Below are 11,959 nucleotides of genomic sequence, written 5' to 3'. Positions count from 1 at the left end.
ATTGCCCACTGAATAATACCAACCTCCTAGGCTGAAGGGCTGGGGCAGTGTGGTCTCAGAGTTTGGAGAGCCTGTGATCCAGGGTGTGGCATTTTAACTTTTCTAAACTTCTTTCCTTAGGTCTAGGAAAGGGCTAATGATAGTACCTGCTTCTGAGAGATGAGACGAAGATAGGAAATAAAATAAAGTGCAAGCAAGCTGAGCACCATGACTTGCATGCAGAAACACACAATAAATGTGAAAGAGGGTTATTAATAACTCAAAATCACACTGGAGGATCCAAGAGGGATCTCAAAGGCAGCCAAACACTCTCCCTTCCTAAGTGCTCTCAGCTGGGGCTTGCTTGTCCCCTGGGGCTGACTTTGAACCATCTACAAAATTCTGTTTCCCACCTCCTAGGATCCTAATTCCCAAGCATCTGCCTCCAGTACTAGAGACAATAAAATAACTCAGCGGAGGGTGCCAGACAGAATTTGAAAACCCAAATGATGCTCCTGTCTTCCTGAATCTTACTGCCCCTCACTCCACAACTCAGCCTAGATAGGATACCTCTGAAACATCAGCGATTTCACCTTCCACATCTGGGATGTGCTTGAGCCTGTGGGCATCCAGCTGCCTTTGGCCTTAGCCCTTACATGTCCAAGGATATCTCATTCTGTCTAAGTAAGACCTTTGTTCCTGGCCATTATTAGATGCAGTGACAAGACTCCCAACCTCCACCCTTCCCACCTCCGCCAAATCCATTTCCTGGCCAAATGGGACATGAGTCTCCTTTGCTAAGAAGTGTCCCAAGTTCTCCTTTGCCCTTGGAATCCAATATAAGAGATTCCATGTTACAAACAGCTCTGCACTAACACACTCTCCAGGAGCACAGACTTTGGGATCAGGTACATTCGAGTTTGAATGTTGAGGTCGATCCAAGTGTACTTGAATTTGAGACCTGAGAGATTTTCTTAGCCTCAAGAAGTCTCCTTTCCCTTGAAAGAAAAACAGTGATAATGAGACCCACTATAAAGGGCTATTGTGGGGCCTCCTGCACCCAACCCAGGCTTGGCACAAAGCACGAGGCCAGTGCATATAATGAAAGTTGAGGATGTGGTGGGAAGGAGGTGGCTGCCAGGACTTGGGAAGATGATGAGACCAGCTTTGGACATGTATGTGAGGAGCCTATGTGTGTCCAAGGGAGGCATCCAGGGCAGCTGGAAGAGTGGGACTAGAATCAAGAAGGAGGCCTTGGCTGGGGAGTACGGAGTGTGGGCGTCATCAACATGTGAGTAGGAAGATGAGCTCATTGGGGGGGAGGTGGAGGGGTGAACAGGACATGAGGCCCTCACAGCAAGAGGCTCACCCACGAGGAAGACAAGCTCATGAAAGAGGCTGGAGAGGTAGGAGGACACCCAGCCACACTGGCTTCACATCCACCAAAGGGAGACAGGGCTCGAGGTAGGCAAGATGCCAGTAAGAGGCTATAAAGAAGCCAAGCTGAAGGAAGACTATGGGTCTGTGAGATTTAAGGACTAGGAAGTATTTACTGGTTACATCTGGTGAGGTCAGGATGGAGACTTGGTCCCTGGGCTGAAGTGGGGGAGGATAAGGTAGTTATGGCAGCTATAGACAACTTTAGGGAAGTGCGGCTAAAAATGGGGGAGAGAGTACAAGAACAATGCCTGAGGAAAGGGATGTAGGATGAGGTTATCAGTAGGAGAGGCCAAAGCCTAAGTGTCACTGCTAGGAAGTGGCCAGTGGTTTATTGCTCTACGTGCAATCCATACACAGGACTTCCAGTAGGAAGTCAGTTTAACACCCCCCCCCCAAAAAAAAAGCTACCTTTCACCTGTAAACCCAAACCACTCACTCAGGAGACTAAGATCTGAAGATCGAAGTTTTGAAGCAAGGCTAGGCACAAAAGTCCATATGGCACTTATCTTGAGTTAACCAGCAAAAAGCTGGAAGAGAAGGTGTGTAGCCCAAGTGGTAGAGCACCAGGCTAGTACAAAAAAAGTCGAGGACAAAGGCCCTGAGTTCAAGCCCTAGTCACTTGTGTGTGCGTGCGCGCGCACGCACACACACACACACACACACACACACACACACACACACAAATGCTATCTTTGAGGATGAAGTAGGATAAAGTCTAGAATACAGATGAAATGACTGATCATTGACAGGAAGAGGACTTTTTTTGTTGTTGTTGTTGGTTGTGGGGCTTGAACTCTGGGCCTGGGCGCTGTCCCTCAGCTCTTCAGCTCAAGGCAAGCGCTCTACCACTTGAGCTACAGCGCCACTTCCGGTTTTCTGGTGGTTTATTGGAGATAGGAGTCTCACAGTCTCTCCTGCCCGGGCTGGCTTTGAACCGCGATCCTCAGATCTCAGCTTCCTGAGTAGCTAGGATTACAGGCGTGAGCCACCAGCGACCGGCAGGAAGAGGACTTCTTTGTCATTGTGTCTGGGGGAGTGGAGAGAGGGCTGGGCATAAGTAGCACACAAATTTAGCTGCCTCTGAGCTGGATCACAGAGGGAGGAAAAGGTGATAAGTGAGTTCCTGGCTCCAGGAACCCGGTATAGTCAGGAGCTCTTGGAGACTGACCATCCCCCCATTGCTGCCCCCCACCCCCATCCCCTGGCCTTTTCCCTAAAGACTCCAGCAAGTTGCTGGCCTTTGCAACTGCACTCCCTCAAAAGGCCAGCAGATGGTACCAGTGAGTTGCTTGAGTCCACTAGAACAAAACAGACCCTTGCTCCAGACCCTTGCTCCTCCAGGGCCTGGGGCATGCTAAGAGTTTGGGTAACCAGGTTTTTGACAAAGGTGGGTGGGGAGGTGGGACAAAGGACTAATGGAGGCTGCTGGCTGAGGGTTTGGGGGTTTGGGGTTAACAATGGGGCTCTGCCCCTTCTGGTTGTCCTTCATTCCTCTACTTTTCCAGACTCTGCCTTATCTGTTAGGGCGCCTGCCCTCTGCTCCCCTTTCCTCCTCTTCCCTGGAGGCCCTACCAGCCTAGATTCTGGTTCTGGCAAAGGCTTTTGCTCTGCCCCTAGGCAGGTGCAGCCAGGCACCAAGCCTCAGACAGGGCTGGGCCAGCCACTCCCAATATGACTACCTGAAACACCTTTCACTTTTATAGTACCTCCACCTGACTAAGGGTGGCCACAGGGGCTGGAACACAGATCCAGATGGAATGGGCCACCTAGCTTAGGAAATGGGATACATGAGAATAATATGGCAGAGAATCCAATTTCACCAAGACCCAAATCTTACAAGATGAACAGTTTCACCCAAATGTGTCAGTGTCTCAAAAGCTGAGTTGGAAATAGCCACTTTCCTATCTAAGCCAATCTATACTCAACAACCAAAGGCAATTCCTTCTACCTCATCATTATGGACTTCCTGATGAGTCAAGATCCTTCAGGGTTCTTCACAAGACCAGGATAGGATCTTGCTTCTCAATTTCTTCACCTTGCTTTTCTGCCTCCACTCCCCTACTCCATTTCTTACCACTCTTGCTCTGGCAAGTACTGGTACTGTCTGTGTGGCTTTGACCTTGAGGGTTCCTTAGATTCCTTCCCCTTTTCTCCCCTTCCTCCACGATAAGGAGAAGTCCTTAAATGGGCTGAGACTGGAAATTCTACAGCTAGATTCTTTTTTTTGGGGGGGGGGGCTAGTTCTGGGGCTTGAACTCAGGGCCTGGGCTCCGTCCCTGAGCTTCTTTTGCTCAAGGCTAGCACTCTACCACTTTAGCCACAGCACCACTTCCAGTTTTTTTCTGTTTATGTGGTACTGTGGAATAGAACCCAGGGCTTATTGCATGCACGGCAAGCACTCTACCACTAAACCACATTCCCAGTCCCATCCAGACTCTTGATGGGGTAGATAGATCTGAGGGGCCCAACCAATGTAAGCCCCACAGTTAAAGCAGAAAGCCAGGCAAAGGGTACTGTGGTTCAGGGCAACAAGAGTGGGGTGGGGTGGGGGTGGGGGGAATGTTTGCTTGAATTTCCAGAGGCAGGATGACCCAGAGTTACCAGAAACACACAGAATACACACAAGTATGTACATGCATCCCAGGGAGATAGTATAGGGAATTATATAACCAAGTGGCACAGATAAGCCATGAACCCCATAACCTAAGAGTGCATACAGGCACACAAGGTCAAGTATCCAAGGTCAGGGACACATACACCTGGGCAAATCTTGCCTCCCAGGCCAGGGCTGGCTTGCCATCCATACTTTGACAGATGGAGGCACAAGAGTGTCTGGGTGGAGATGGGTTCTCTCCTTAAGTGGGTCTGGCTTTGAAGCCCCCTCCCTGAGATCTCTGTGGCCATCAGAAGCCTATGCCTGGGTGGCTGAGATAGCTTTGGAGTAAAAACCTATCGAAATCTGGGCGTAGGAGAGAGGCACTAAGCTGGGAGCTGTGTGACAAGGAGTCTGTGACCTTTCAGGAGCTGGAGAGGGCAGGGATGCAGCACTGGCTAGGCTCATTGGGAGCAAGGATTTCCACTGCCATGAATTACACCTACTCTTCTCTCCATAGGGCCTGGCACTCAGGTACTGGCACCAACTCCCGGTCCCTGGCACAGCCCTGGCATGCCTGCTAGGCACAAGGTGCCAGACACGGGGGTGTCTGGCCACACACAAACAAGGACCTTCATACACATATGGAGGGAAACGCACCCACACACCACTTATTTTATTCCCTGAGGATTCAGGGGAGCAGAACACAGCAGACCACCCTGGCCTAGAGGCTGTCTTCAGGAACTCCCCAGATGCTATTAATTTGGCTCAGGGTGGAGGATGCAGGGGAAAGACAAAGGTAAAGAAAGATCTAGAAACTTCCTCTGACAACCTATTGAGGTGGGGTTGCATATCCCAGCGCTGGGCCCTGGAGAGAAGGGAGGGAGGAGAGGTTGAATTCTGAAGCCCTTGGGTAGTCATTCTGCTCCCCAACCCCTGTCCCATTAAGATTTTGGGGCTCAGAGCTGCTCAGCTGTGAGTGCGCGTTAGGACGCGTACACCAAGGACCCTGGGCCGTGCACCGCGTGTGGGTGCGGGTGTGGCTGGCGGCAGGCAGGCGATGGCAGGCTGGTTCCGAGGCGCGGGGTTCCTTCCCAAAGGCCTGGCGGCCACAACAATACCATCGATGTGGATGGACGTTGCGCATGTTTTTAGGTGTCCTGAGCAGGTACGAGCAGGATGTGCTCACCTGGGCGAAGTAGCTCAGGGTTCAGGAGCTGAACAGGGGGCGTGGATGGAGCGCAGGAGTGAACGGATGCAGGGCGCACGGGGTTGGGTCCGCCGGCCCTTTCCCCAGCGCAGCCCGCCGCGAACAACTCCGCCTCACCCAGCCAACTTGGGACTTTGTTCCGGCTTCTTCGAAAGCGGATCTGGCCGAGGGGGCAGGGCTGGGGGGGGAGGGGGCACCTGCCCGGCGGGGGGTGCCGGGAGAGACGTGCAGGAAAGCCCCACCCCTGCCCCCGCCCCTGCCCCGCCCCGGCCCCGCCCCCGGGGCTCTTTATAAGCTGGGTCGGAGGGCCCGCGGAGAAAGCGAGTATCCTTCCCGCCCCAGGCTGGTGTCCCCCTGCACCCCGCGTCCCCCACCCCTTGCAGTCACTCTCTTCATCCTCATCCCAGCCTCCGCCCCGCCCCGCCCCGGCCCAGCCCGGCCCCGCCGCCATGGAGCGCTGGTCTTGGCCGTCGGGCGGCGCCTGGCTGCTCGTGGCGGCCCGCGCGCTGCTGCAGCTGCTGCGCGCAGACCTGCGTCTGGGCCGCCCGTTGCTGGCGGCGCTGGCGCTGTTGGCCGCGCTCGACTGGCTGTGCCAGCGCCTGCTGCCCCCGCCGGCCGCACTCGCCGTGCTGGCTGCGGCTGGCTGGATCACGTTGTCCCGCCTGGCGCGCCCGCCTCGCCTACCGGTGGCCACTCGCGCGGTGCTCATCACCGGTGAGTGCGCAGAGCGTGGGGATTCCAGGCTCGAGGGCGGGACCGCACACCTAGAGGGAACGGCCCCGACGGGCTCCCCGGCGCAGAAGTGAGAGTCCCCTCCCCTGGGCGCAGGGGAGCGAGCCAAGTAGCCAGCGCTGGGCATCTCCCCAAGTCCGGTTAACTACCTGCCGCTGTGCAAAGTGTTGGAGGGAAAGTGAGGTGGAGAGTGGCAAGGTGCTCAAAGGAAACTTGGCGGTAGAGAAAAGGGATCCTCCTGGAGTTTGAGGGTGCGCGCTCTGCTCCCTCCCCCAAAAGAGCGGGAGTGGAGCAGGGGACAAGTCCTCTGAGGGACTTGAAGACCCCGGGAAGGGAAAACAGTCATCCCTTGGACGGTCTGATATCCCCATGTGGGACACTGCAGCTCCTATTCACTGGCCAAGGAAAGAGCTTAAGTAGTGAGGTCCCTGCATCCAATTGGCCAGAATTCTTGGAGTTTAGAAACTCTTGAGGCCACTATGAGGGGCAGCTGGGCATTCAGCTGCCTCTCAGGTCCGGCCACCTCTAAACAAATAGCATGTTCAGCTGTCTGCACCCAGCATCTCATCCCCGAAGTGCCTGGTCCTTAATGCCCAGGAAAGCAGTCTTGGAGATCTGACTCAGGTGCTTCTGGCTGCCTGGCTGAGTTCTCTTTGTCTGCAACAGGGAATAAATCTGTCATCAGAGCAAGGGAAGGGAAGGGGGGGCTGCACACCCAGCAGGAAGTGAAGAGGGGGAGAAAGGATAAGGGGCACCGGTCTGCTGCATGGGGGGAGGGGTGGTCTAGTTTCTCTCTCAACCACCACTACTTTGGACCCGGTTCTTTGGGTTTTGCCCCTTTTGACCTAGGCTGGGGACAATCAGCAAGCTGACTTCTCAGAGACCTTGGTCCGTTATGGGGGTGATCGCCATGATCAGATGAGGTGAATTCAGGAGGAGGTCCTTGAACTGGGCCTTGGGAGACAGGTAGAGAGAGGTGTCTTAGATCATGAAAAGGGTGTAGGACAATGGCTTAAGGCAGGAATAATCATGGTTAGGGTAAAAGACACTTAATGGCCAATCTAGCTGCCAGAGTGTGGTGGGAAGTGAGGTTTTCTTGGGAGGGGTCTTAATGTCAGGTACAAAGTCAAAAGTGTCCTGTGGGGAAAGGGGGTGGCAAAAGGGCTTTGGATTTTAGTACAGAGGATGGCGCTGGAGCAAGACTTGGGTTAAATGTAGAGATTCAAGTTCAGGGTAAGTATGAAGCCTAAAGGAACACCAGTTTTAGAGATTTGAGGAAAGAAAGCCACCAGATCCTTAGGATCTTGGATCTGGTGTGAAGCAGGATCTAGGCTTGGGTTTTGCCCCCAGAAACAGGACAGATCCTCTCCTGCCTTCTAATTTTTGAGCTGATCCTACAAAACCATCTCAAGTACTCATGACTCTTCCTGAGCTCTCACCTCAGATCATCATCGTACTGCTGGTGTCACTTCAGCCTTGAACCAGGGAGAGAGGATGGATGCTTTCATGACCCGGGCTCCTTCCAACTTCGGTTGCAAAGCTGAAGGTTTGGGATTGGGAGCAGAACTGCCCATCCCATCCCTTTGAAAGCAGTAGCAGTGGTCTCCTAACTTGACAATTCCTGCAAACTCTGGAGTTTTCCTCATCACCACTCGGCTGTAACAATTTTAACTGACTAGGTCTTACCCCACCTGCCAAGGGCAGTCTTGTACCTGCCAGAGCTGCTACCTACCCTTCCCTGAAAATGCTCCTGAGAACTGCTTGCCAAGCCTATTCCTCAAGCTCAGCCATACGGTTGGGGGTTGGGCCATGTCGTGTGACTGGTTACCTTGTGTACATGCATGTGCACATCTGTATGCCTGTAAGTGGCAGGGTTCAACTTTATGCATGAACATCTGGACAGGTTAGAGGTATGTGCAGGTATCTAAGTGTGTGCAGGTAAGCAAGAGGGTACATAAAATGTGCATGACTGTATTGGAGCCCCAGAGCTCAGGCTCTGGGAGGTCTGTTTTCCTGTGGAGGGCCTGTCTGCTCTGGGAGGCAAAGTGCTTGCATTTGTGCGCACATACTCCCCTCCCCCAGCCAGAGTTGCCTGGGAAGGACCCCTCAGCACAGACCCTGCGGGCCCCCAGCTGCACAAAGCCCAGTTCGCAGCCCCCTGCCCAGCTTTGTTCTTGCCTCAGCAGAGGAGGCGGGACTGAGATGAGGAGGGGTACTGATCATCCAGCAGTGGGGAAGCAGAGCTGCTTTGCAGCTTTTCTGCTCAGCAGGACCCCAGGGCTAGAGAGCTCCACAGAGCCTCCTCCCTTGCTGGCCCTCCTCCTCCCTTCACTGGCCACCCACGGAGCCAGAATCAGAATGGAAACTATCAAGGAAGCAGGGGCTTATCAGTGCTTGGGACCCCCACACTGGCTCTGCCTGGTGGTTCTTATCTCTGCATACCAAGGACAAGAAATTAAGCCTCCAAGAGTAGTAACTGACCTCAGGTCACATTCAATAGTTATGGGGGATTCAAATGCAGGTCTGTTTTTTGTACCACTGTGGTCCTTGTCCTGTGAGCAAGTGGCCTGGGATTCAGAAAATACCTTCCTGGTGTCACTGATTGGAATTCCAGGGGGGCGGGGCAGGGATGAGATGGGGATGGGCCTGTAGCTTGCCTACAGCCTGGAATAATAATAGTAGAGGGAATGAATCTGGGAAGGGAATGGGCACTCACGTTCGAGAGCACCAGAGTTTAGGCTGCATTGTGAGGCTGGCAAGGTCCTTAGGACAGTGGGGAGCCTCGGGAAAGTTTTCAGAAGCAAAGTGATATTGTTGGCTTTTTTTTTTTTTGTCGGTCGTGGGGCTTGAACTCTAGGCTTGGGCGCTGTCCCTGCGCTCTTCAGCTCAAGGTGAGCGCTCTACCGCTTGAGCCACAGCCCCACTTCTGGTTTTCAAGTGGTTTATTGGAGATAAGAGTCTCACAGACTTTCCTGCCTGGGCTGGCTTTGACCATGATCCTCAGAACTCCTGAGTAGCAAGGATTACAGGCCTGAGCCACCGGCGCCCAGCTTGGTTTTGTTTTTGATGCCAGTCCTGAGACTTAAACCCAGGGCCTGAGCACTGTCTCTGAGCTGTTTTGCTCAAGGCTTAGCACTCTACCACTTGAGCCACAGCTCCACTTCCATCCTTTCAAATAGTTTGCTGGAGATAAGAGTCACAGAGACTTTTCCTGCCCAGGCTGGCTTTGAACCTTGATCTTCAGATCTCAGCCTCCTGAGTATCGAGGATAGCAGGCGTGAGCCACCAGTGCACAGTGATCTTATCATTTCTGAAAACTCCCTCTGCCTGCTTAGGTAAAGGATAGATTCAGGAAGCAATATGGACGAGGTCTCTATTTCTTCTGTGAAATGAGAATCGTGAGCCATGTTGGATGGGGTAATTATGGGCAGTCAAGGAGATGATAGTTGTCATAATTTGTATTTAGGGCTCAATCAGAAGGGCAAAGCCTGCCAGAAGTGTCTATAGGGAAGAAGGGAGGGCTGTTGACTGCTGCTGGGATAGGTGCCTAGGAACCTGGATCCCACCCATACCCTGATTCTTTGGTTGTCTTGGGCTAGTCTGGGCCACAGTGGGAGTTCACTGGTTTCTCTGCCCTGGCCAGGCTGTGACACTGGTTTTGGCAAGGAGACAGCCAAGAAACTGGATGCCATGGGCTTCACAGTGCTGGCCACTGTATTGGATTTGAATAGCTCTGGTGCCCTAGAGCTGCGTGCCTGCTGTTCCCCACGCCTAAAACTGCTACAGATGGACCTGACGAAGCCAGCAGACATTAGCCGTGTGCTAGAGTTCACCAAGGCTCATACCGCCAGCACTGGTCAGTAAGCACATCTCCACTATGGGAGGGAATGCATGGCTGGGCAAGATAAAGGCTGGGTCAGCAAGGATTGCAGATTTGCTGCTAGGCTGATCTGAGGCTTTCCTCTGTCTCTGTGCCCTTAGGCCTGTGGGGCCTGGTCAACAATGCTGGCCTCAATGACGTAGTGGCAGATGTGGAGCTATCTCCTGTGGCCACGTTCCGCAATTGCATGGAGGTGAACTTCTTTGGTGCACTTGAGCTAACCAAGGGCCTCTTGCCGCTTCTGCGCTGCTCAAGGGGTCGAATTGTGACCATGGGCAGTCCAGCAGGTGAGTGTACTTCCCCTCTGGAGCAGGGCAGGAAAGGAGCCTTTGCAGGGTGAGGGAGGGCAAGCCCCTTCCAAGGCCCAGTTGCCTCATCTCCTATTCTATCTTTAGGAGACATGCCATATCCATGCTTGGCAGCCTATGGAACTTCCAAGGCAGCCATAGCTCTGCTTATGGACACATTCAGCTGTGAACTGCTTCCCTGGGGGATCAAGGTCAGTGTCATCCAGCCTGGATGCTTCAAGACAGGTGAGTCAAGGTCAGGAGTGGGGAATACCTGGGGCTGGGAAAGGAGGGGTGTGCATGGTCTTACAGATAGGGGAAGGTCTGAGGGGGCAGACCAAGCTTTGGGTTAGCCTCAGTGAGAGGTCTTTGGCTCTCCAGGTGACTGTCCTTTGACCTTCCCACCCCTTTCCCAGAGTCAGTGACAAATGTGAATCACTGGGAGAAGCGGAAGCAACTGCTGCTGGCCAACATGCCTAGAGAGCTGCTGCAGGCCTATGGTGAAGACTACATCGAGCACTTGCATGGGCAGTTCCTTCATTCACTTCAAATGGCACTGCCCGACCTCAGCCCAGTTATAGATGCCATCACTGATGCCCTGTTGGCAGCTCGGCCACGTCGCCGCTATTACCCAGGCCGTGGCGTGGGGCTCATGTATTTCATCCACTACTACCTGCCTGAAGGCCTACGTCGCCGCTTCCTACAGGCCTACTTCATCAGTCACTGCCTGCCCCGAGCACTGCGGCCTGGCCAGCCAGGCCCTATCCCTGCCCAGGATATATCCCGGGAAACAAACCCAAACTTAGACCCTTCCCCAATGGTGGCCCGGTGAGATATGTGCACAAATGGCTTAGCTGCTCCAGCATGGGAGCCCTTGGCTCTCTCCTGGCCGTTATGAACCCCAAGTCTGCCCTAGAGCCTCTTATAAAGAAACCCAGCCCCTAACTGCCAACGCCTGGTCCAGGCCTAGGAAGCTAAGGTTTCCCAGAGAGCCTTGGTCTCTCCACTGCTTCGTGAGTCCACATGAACCTTCCAGGATCAGTGCTCCTCCCTGCAGCATGGAAAACCCAGCTGGATGGGAAGGATAGTACATGACTTTAGCTGTAGCCTTTGACAGGACCCTACAGCAGTGCCTCTGCAAGCTAAGGAGTGACTGGGTGGGTTGGGGACCTCCTCAGGATTGTTTCTTGGCACCTACGCCTCAGTGCTGCAATTCCAGGGTAAATCCCACTGCCTCTTGACTGGTTCAAGAATTAGGACCCCCTCACCACCCACCTCCAAGCCACAGGGAAGCTGCATACCCTACTTGCTACATTTTAAATAAAGACAAATTTTTATTTCTCCTAGAGTGGGGGAGATGCAGTGTTTGGAAGAGGTGACTGCTTGGTTGCCTGGGTGACAGGGTGTGGCTGTGTGGCAGAGGTTGGGAACCGCCTGAGAGCTCCTGGGGCTCAGCATGGGGCCTGGGCTGGCATGGGCCTGAGAGGCTTCCCTGGCCCACTGCAGTTCTCACCCCTACTCCTCCACTGGCTTTAGGCAAATCACTTATCTCTAGGTCTGGTTTTCCTCATAGGAAAAGCGGGTAATGACACTGATTGCAGGGGTTATAGGGCTCAGTGAAACAATTATGGAGCTCTGGAGCCCTCCAGAGTGAGAACCAGCTCCCAGGCCTATTTCTGCATCTGTGTCTCCAGCAAAGGGGGACTATCCTCTAGGCATTCACCGACCCTGAAGAATCTAGGCTGCTGGCTTTGTAGGGTGGACTCAGTAAGAGTCATGAGGAAAGCCAGGGGTCTAGAATAGGTACTAGGGCCCAAATGAGGCAACAGACAGTGGCG

The 11,959-nt window shown here is 53.6% G+C and overlaps 1 protein-coding gene across 1 annotated transcript; it reads left to right on the top strand.

Moving 5' to 3' along the window:
- Nucleotides 1-5,539: 5,539 nt before the first annotated feature.
- Hsd11b2 (hydroxysteroid 11-beta dehydrogenase 2) lies at nucleotides 5,540-11,467 on the top strand. Its single transcript, XM_042700623.1, has 5 exons — nucleotides 5,540-5,936; nucleotides 9,598-9,810; nucleotides 9,936-10,121; nucleotides 10,230-10,367; nucleotides 10,538-11,467. The coding sequence occupies exons 1-5, from the start codon at nucleotides 5,672-5,674 to the stop codon at nucleotides 10,951-10,953; spliced, it is 1,218 nt and encodes a 405-aa protein (XP_042556557.1). The 5' UTR covers nucleotides 5,540-5,671; the 3' UTR covers nucleotides 10,954-11,467.
- The last annotated feature ends 492 nt before the right edge of the window (nucleotides 11,468-11,959 follow it).

This window comes from Dipodomys spectabilis, unplaced genomic scaffold, assembly GCF_019054845.1.
Source record: "Dipodomys spectabilis isolate Male_0828 unplaced genomic scaffold, ASM1905484v1 ptg000273l, whole genome shotgun sequence".
Classification (NCBI taxonomy): domain Eukaryota; kingdom Metazoa; phylum Chordata; class Mammalia; order Rodentia; family Heteromyidae; genus Dipodomys; species Dipodomys spectabilis.
Note: the sequence above shows the minus strand (reverse complement) of the source record. Positions and strands in the feature narration are given on the sequence as shown.

Bases quoted from the DNA above. Each gene is read 5' to 3' on its own strand.
- Hsd11b2 (XM_042700623.1), top strand. From the start codon at position 5,672: ATGGAGCGCTGGTCTTGGCCGTCGGGCGGCGCCTGGCTGCTCGTGGCG. The intron at 5,937-9,597 runs GTGAGTGCGCAG...TGCCCTGGCCAG, and splicing joins TCGCGCGGTGCTCATCACCG to GCTGTGACACTGGTTTTGGC. The intron at 10,368-10,537 runs GTGAGTCAAGGT...CCCCTTTCCCAG, and splicing joins GCCTGGATGCTTCAAGACAG to AGTCAGTGACAAATGTGAAT.